The sequence below is a fragment of the Penaeus japonicus genome, unplaced genomic scaffold (genome assembly GCF_977035675.1).
Source record: "Penaeus japonicus unplaced genomic scaffold, GWHDUDI00000001_assembly GWHDUDI00000024, whole genome shotgun sequence".
In the NCBI taxonomy this organism is placed as follows: Eukaryota; Metazoa; Arthropoda; class Malacostraca; order Decapoda; family Penaeidae; genus Penaeus; species Penaeus japonicus.
In genome coordinates, this window is record NW_028234426.1 from 28,231,248 (window position 1) to 28,238,747 (window position 7,500).

The window sequence follows — 7,500 nt, forward strand, 5'->3', positions numbered from 1 at the left end:
AAGTATAAAGACGTTACTTAGGTATGATTTCTGATTTTCCGAGTATTCAAGAGAAGTTACCTTTCCTCAGTACACAAGTTATCATTTAATGTGTCAGTACATTGTAAATCACTATTTATTAGATTAGGAACTTTTACCTTGTCAACAAAAAAACAATATTAGTAACTACAGTTTTTTGTAAACTTGTTACAATAAGTGTGATTTATTTCTGACTTTAAAAGACACTCTTGTGAAGAAACACTGGGTCTAAAAAATAAGTACAAATATTAGTCTTTGTTCATAAGTGAGGTGCTAATATTTTGGCACAGAACATAGTTAGTACTGTACATAGCTTTCTTTTTCATTAATAGTTGTAAATGACCCTAAATACAATGACAAAAAATTCACAATTACAGAAAATTATTTGTAAATGATATAACATGGCATATACATTCATAAACTACAATAACAAGGCATTATCTTCTCTTTTATCTTTTCTGAAACTAATGCTCCTGATTTCCAATGTATAAACAAAAAGTGGAGCAAAAAATAACTTTTCCAAAGGAATTTTTTTTTTTTAGAAAATCATGTTCCTACATTGAAATAATGCATTAAACTTTTGCTTTGTGCTTTTCAGATCATCAAATTTATGTTTGTAATTGCTGTGCTGAAAATAATTAATTTGATAACTATTGGCAAAAAACAATTTTTTTATCCAATCATGCACCTTTTATAACTTCATGGATAAATATTTTCATAGCACAAAGCAAGTTAGCTTACCAAATAAAGGATCATTCAAAACATTAGCATGTTAACAAATCCACTTATATTTGCATATCATAAAATAAAATAATATAAAAGTTACTATTCATTACATTTTGTAATCAATAACTCCAGTTGATGATGATATAATGATTTATAGGTACCTGCTTAAATTTTAATTATATCACAAACAGCAAGTTAACTGTAAGTTAACAGTACTCTTAACAAATGATTAATAACTCAAAACAGTATTTAACAAATGTATTTATAATTGCATATCACAAAAATAACTTTTTCCTCTATTTTCACTTCTACAGAATTACACTCCAAAAAAATTTCACCATATGCTAAAACATAAGTTATGGGTACCTATACTACTCTGAAAAGTTAAACCTGATGATATGACCAATTATATAGATCTTCTATATACTATTGATAGCACTTTTCAGTTGACATATACCATACAACAGACTCCTGATAACTTCAGACCTTGGAACTAGATTGAATTGTTCATAGTTTAATGGCTTAGTTATTTCTGTTGAACTTGGCTTGCGCCCCTTGCCGTTTGTGCTCATTCTTGTGAATCATCTTGTTGCGGTACTCCCTGCTTTGCATCTTTCCGTGATTCGTGTCCTCTTTGTCTGTGTAAAAGGCAAGGATATTTTCTTTTAGCCGTTATGTTTTAACGTGTCCTACATTTACCTTAGCACTAACTCAAAATCTAAACCATCTAGAGGGTAATAACTCTGTGGCGCATTGCAAATATATTATCAACATAATGAATTTTGACTATATATTCATCTGACATAAGAGTAAAATAAAATCACAAAAACATAAAGTAGGGACATTCATCATGGAAGGTTCCAGCATCTCCCAACTTACATTTGCCTCCGTGTTTTCTGTTCTCATCGTCATTATATTCTCCAGAACGCCAGCTTTTACCGCTGTTCTTGTTTGAGCTGTGGGACACCTTGGGCCTCTTCTCTCCTTCAAAACCATTTTGGGTTTCTGTGTTTCTAGCTGGTCTACCTCCTCTGCCTCTATACCTGATGTGCAAATCATTACATAAATAAAACATATAAGTAACAAGGACACGTGCATATGTGTGTGCTTATGCCCTTGCATAAACATCATCTAGACTAGGGTATAAACCAACCATTGTGTTCAAATTTCATGATATTTGAAAACAACACCAAATTCTCAATATTAAACTGAAGAAAGAAAAACTGACTCATTTACCCTCTATTTGCCATATTATTCAACCTCTGCTGCTCTCTTCGCTTCCTAACGTCCTCTGGATTCTCGCAAAAAGGCACAAAATTAACTCCCGAGCTTGTTTGGTTTTTACTTGGTCCATTCACATCTTCCTCCTGTTCCCGTTCTGGAGTGGGTGTCTGTCCTTTAGGCTTGCTTGATTTACTGTTAGACTGAACCCTCTGCAAGCCTCTTGTGTTTCCCTTGTTCTTCGGCCTTGCACCTCCAGGGTATCTGACAAAAGATTAACATTAAAACTGGTATTCCTAGAGAAACTTCAAAGACTTTCAGAAGTTGCTTGTGATCCTACAACGATGGTTCAATTCAAATGTCCTTTCTATATATATGGCATTTCATCTTTTAATTCATCTATTCATGCAACCACAATATAAAAAGACCTTAAGGTAAAATTACTCAAAATACATTCATAACAAAAGCTGACAGAATCATAAAAAAAACAATACATCATATAAAAATAAACCAAATCAATATAGAAACTAAACAAAAGTCAATCGAATCCAAACAGCAGCTCACCCTTGCTTGGAGCCCTGAGATCCAGGAGCCTGTTGCGAAATACTGGTCTGAGCCTCCTCTTCCGTTTCATCTTCGTCTGAGTCATCCTCATAATGGAAGTGGTTGTTCATTGCCCCAGCTCCAATAATGCCAGGACGTCTGAAAGTAGGCTGGTAGTCATGTATCTGCAGTTGTTTTTCTTTTATATTATATAGCATATGGTACAGTCTCTTCTTTCATAAATGAAACAGCATAACTTAGAACTAAGTAAAAAAAAAAGACAAGTATCTCCTTCTGCAGCAAGATTAGAAATGAAAACTGTATCCAAACATATCTAATGTGCTCACCACTACTTTCAGAAAGTACCAGCTTACCTTTTCACTCTCTTATCAATTTCAAAGTCGTCAATGTTTCTTGCCTCATTATCATCATACGTGTCGTCATATTCATCATCGTAGTTCCACTTACTAAAGCCTTCCTCTTCATCCTCCTCATAATCCAGTTCATCCTCATAAATACTTCTTCCTCCTCTCTCGTCATACATTCTTGCTATCTCCCTCACCTAAAAAAACAAATAAAAAAAAGGGTACAATGCCAGGCTATCAAATAATTTCTAAATATTTGCTGTACTTTTTATTTTATATCTATTTCCAAGTATCTACATTGGAATGATTTTTTGTTCTTTATGTATTTGCATAATGTCTGATATACATTGCACCTATGCACAACAACTATGATGCAACATCAAGCATTTCCTGTACAGATTTCAGTCATATATAAAAATAGCTGATAACATATACCTTTCCTTACTAACAAATATACAAACAAACTAACTAATAATCTTCTGGGACTTTCATTTTTATCCTTTATTACATACCACAATAATGGCCAGATATCTCAATTGTGTAGATCTTAGATTATGTAAATGGACCATTAGATATTTAACATTATTGTAATAAATACATAAATATATTAATAAAAGATACCTCACAAGAGTTCAAACCAATCAGTGAAAATGAATATAATCATTAGCCTTTTCTGATTGCCTTTTTCATATTTCTTTTTCTATGACAACAAGTATAACATTCATAAAAAAAGTTCATAACTACCTTGTCTACGCTTGCTTTGTCCATGCCTTCCTTCTGCTGTTTATTAGGCTTCTTGCCTTTATGAATTTTCGACATATCAATATCTTTTCTATTGAATACGTCAAATTCATCGTTGTTATACACATTGGCCCTGTCCATGTAGTCTACCTGGCATACAGTGTTTGCCTGAGAAAACAAAATGAAACTGTTAAGAGGAAGTGGCACAAACCATGTGCAGTAAGATGGGTATATCATGATAAAAAGATTATAAGTAAGACAGATTAATTATTTAATAACAATAATAAAAATCATATATAAAGCAAAAGTTAATGAAATGTGCAAATTATAAAATTATAAATCCTCAAAAAACATGATTAAAGGGATTTGTGTCACCTGATATACACACCACAATAAATTCATAAAGTGAGCTTCAATCCTGACATCACAAAAAATATCTTCTAAACTAAAAGATATATGTTAAGATGGCTGTGATCAAAATCACATATGCACATCCCTTGTTTTCATGAGATGAAGAAAGAGACTAAGAAGCCAGGGGATGAAAGTGTAATAAGGAAGAGATTCTTAAATTAATTCTCCAAAGATCTATAGAATAATACAAAAATACCTCAAACAGTGCATCACTGAAATTAATTTTGACAATTACTGGTTGGAAATTTCAAGTGATGTTGGCTCTCTCTTAGCACAAATTTCTTGGCAAGTAAATGAACCACTTAACCTGCTAGAGATGGGTAAGAACTAATGTCTTCATATTTTTCATTTCTTTTCTTTATCCACTATAGCATATATTGCTAAAAGGTTCCAAAAAAGTCAATTTTATCTATCTTAAAGTGCACCCTACTTCTGTGGATATCCACAATAAAATGTGTGTTGCAGTGACTATCCCAACTATTGCCTCTATTAGCACAACACATAAACCTTAAATATAAGTATTACTTAGATTGATAGATTAGATAGATTTTACATTTATAGAGGGATCACAATAATGCATCTGGTTTTAAGTACATTATATCCTTATATAGTAATTCAAGTAAAATATCTTGGAGAGACAAAATAGCCACTTACTTCATTCACTTCTTCTGAAGGTGGTTCTTCTATAGGAGGCTGTTCAGTTGCAGGCATGTTGCGATCTAGTGTCACAAGAGAAGGAGGTAGGTTGCCTTCTAAAAGCGCATTAATAACTTCTTCCGCAGAATAATTGTAGTACCTGTAATAAATAGTACCAAACTGAAAATACCACTACTTTTTAAAGCATAGGTAATGTCTGGTATATTTTTTCATCCTCATTATCATCCTCTTCATTCAGTAACAAGTATCTATGAACTGCAGTATGAAGCCTATTCACAATGAAAGTGTTATTCTCATATCTATAATAGCTAGATATGAAGTTATAAATTAATTTGCAAGACTTATAAACAACAAACTGTGCTCATGCTTCTAAAATCAATATCAATACACTAATAATGCATCTGGAAATACTTCTTTTTTCACTTATTCTAACTGAAGATAGTTTTCCACAGAACTGTCCCACTGTAATACTTCCGAGTTTTCAATTCTCTTTACCAAAATTAGTCAAATTGAACCCCAATAGCAGAATTTCACTCACTTCAGACATTCCTGGATGAATCCTGCTCCTAAATCAGGTAGAAGATCCTGGACACTTGACACCAAGGAGGCCATTTCTATATCTGTCGGCAATGATGAGCCAACTTCCGCGTATCCATTCATACCACTTACATCGACTGAATTCTGGAAGATGTATAGCATTGTTAACCTATGCCACTTACTGTGCTTTGCATCAGGAAAAGTAAATTGTTTAAAATATATCAAGACATATGGGTCCTCCATATGCCTTGATGTATTTTAAATGATTCTTTTGTCATTAACCCATTAATGATGGGTAACAAGATATCACATCAAGTGGTGGCAGCACCAGCTACCGAGGATAAGATATTTTGTCTTGGCTATCCTCTTGGCCAGTGTGCCGGGTAATCAAACATGTAGCATTTGGCCGCATCCAAAAATATTGAAATTTCCTGGAGTTTCGACAATTTGTAGTCAAAACAGCCCCAGATTAATAATGCCAATTTTTTTTTCTCCATCTAAAATGTACATAACTCAGCAACTAAACATTGCAAGCTCATTAAATAGTAAAAAGTATAATCATATGATACAGTCCAAACTAACCTCAGCTCCGTCTTGCAGTGTTAGTTCCTTCAAGTCATTGGACAATCCCATCTCTAAGAGAACTGACTGCACTGCATCAGTGATAAAGCTGAGACTTGTAATATCACCATCATGTTGCTGAAAAAAAAAAAAAAACATTAATTCTTTCTTAACATAAAGATCAAGACACATCCTCCACAGATTTTGTTTCTTTCATAAAAGCACAAACAGGAGAAATATGACGATCATGAACCTCTTTGACACAAAAAATCATAAATATATCTCTACCTGGAAGAATTCAGTTTCTTTACTCAAGGGAAATAATGAACAGTAGTCAGAAATGAAAACCTTCTCCTCCACACAGGTTGACATCACTTGAACAAACTTCTCAATACATCCTTCTACTGTAGTTTGCAGTGGTCTGTGTTTCAAAAGAAAAGATTCTGAATGTCAATATACAATATACATAAAGTCAATCTACTAAACGAAGAAAAAAGGGTAATTCAATCATTGTGAACAATCATTTTTAAACTGTGATTACATATCATATAAAAAATATTTACAAAACAAAACTTTTATATTAGAATTTCACCAATAAAGAAATCTTTTTATCATAAATTCAGTGTTACTATGAGTGTGCAATACATAATATATAAATGATTTAAAAACAAATAAATTAACTGATTTACACCAATACAAATCAATATAAAAGACCAAATTTTCATATAAACAAAAGATAATTACAATAACAGTTTCAACATCATAACAAACAAAACCTATCACACGCAACTTACTTCTCACTTGCGCTCAGGGGAGCAATACATTTATCATGAAGAATATATCTAAAGGTTGCCAGCATGCATGCTCTGGCTATCTGGACTTTCTGAATGAGCTTGGTGGCCCATAGTGCGTGTTCTGGCTCTTGGGACCAGTTAAACAGGCTCTCCATCAGAGTTGGAATGACTCTTTCGTAACAAGCTGATAACCTGTAAAAAAGGAGGAGCGTGAACAACCATCCAACCATCAACATGTTCAACCAGTTCCATAAATTTCAATTGGAGAATGCTACTAAGGTCGTCAGTCATATGACAAAAAAAATAAAATGAAAAAGTAGAGATAAAGAAAAATGGGTAACGAAATGCTTCCACATTTTACCTTAATTCAAACGAAGCTTTATGGAAAACTTTTGAGGCAGGTGGATGAAGGGAGATGAGCATTTTCAGAGAGTAGAATGTGTCCAGTAGGTATAAAGTTAAATCGTGCAATTCCGCTAATGTTAACTCTTCTTCTATACTTCCTAGGGCAACAGGTATAAAATTCTCTGCAACATGCAACTTCTCTTCAATATTTTCTAATGCCTGGAAAGAAAAGATGATACATATAAACCCCAAATTCTATGTTAAGTTAAATATACAAATTTCTTACAGCAAAATCAATAATATTCTGATACAAAAAAAGATGATCTATTGATCTAATTTATTGGTGAATTCAGATCAGGGTTGAGGATGACACCGAAGTTGAAAACAAAAGATCGTGTATCTCTCAACAGCTTTACATGATTACTTTAAAAAAGTATATTATCATCTATAAACAGCATAACCTCAGGGTAAACAGATAAAGGAAAATACATACCATACTAATGGAAGACACAATCTGCTCAAGGTCATCATAATATTTCGGTTGATTTGCAAAGATGTTTGAGATCATTTTTCCAATTAAT

At 32.9% G+C, this 7,500-nt stretch overlaps 2 protein-coding genes across 4 annotated transcripts in view; one reads left to right on the top strand and one right to left on the bottom strand.

Annotated features, from left to right (window-relative positions):
* LOC122248898 (interleukin-1 receptor-associated kinase 1-binding protein 1 homolog) overlaps positions 1-857 on the top strand; it is a 7,440-nt gene extending 6,583 nt beyond the window's left edge. For all 3 annotated transcript variants that reach the window (XM_086550928.1, XM_043009267.2, XM_043009270.2), the window contains exon 4: positions 1-857. This exon is cut by the window's left edge. The gene's annotated coding sequence lies outside the window, so the exon portion shown is untranslated.
* Positions 789-7,500, bottom strand: part of LOC122248895 (activating signal cointegrator 1 complex subunit 2) — a 12,387-nt gene continuing 5,675 nt past the window's right edge. Inside the window, exons 5-17 of the mRNA XM_043009262.2 lie at positions 7,413-7,500; positions 6,936-7,138; positions 6,575-6,766; positions 6,069-6,201; positions 5,802-5,918; positions 5,221-5,363; positions 4,680-4,821; positions 3,618-3,782; positions 2,883-3,070; positions 2,530-2,667; positions 1,981-2,229; positions 1,624-1,787; positions 789-1,382 (exon numbers count right to left, since the gene is read on the bottom strand). The exon at positions 7,413-7,500 is cut by the window's right edge and continues 110 nt beyond it. Of these exons, the coding sequence (XP_042865196.2) occupies positions 1,267-1,382; positions 1,624-1,787; positions 1,981-2,229; positions 2,530-2,667; positions 2,883-3,070; positions 3,618-3,782; positions 4,680-4,821; positions 5,221-5,363; positions 5,802-5,918; positions 6,069-6,201; positions 6,575-6,766; positions 6,936-7,138; positions 7,413-7,500 (2,038 nt within the window). The 3' untranslated portion in view covers positions 789-1,266. The remainder of the gene's footprint in view (positions 1,383-1,623; positions 1,788-1,980; positions 2,230-2,529; positions 2,668-2,882; positions 3,071-3,617; positions 3,783-4,679; positions 4,822-5,220; positions 5,364-5,801; positions 5,919-6,068; positions 6,202-6,574; positions 6,767-6,935; positions 7,139-7,412) is intronic.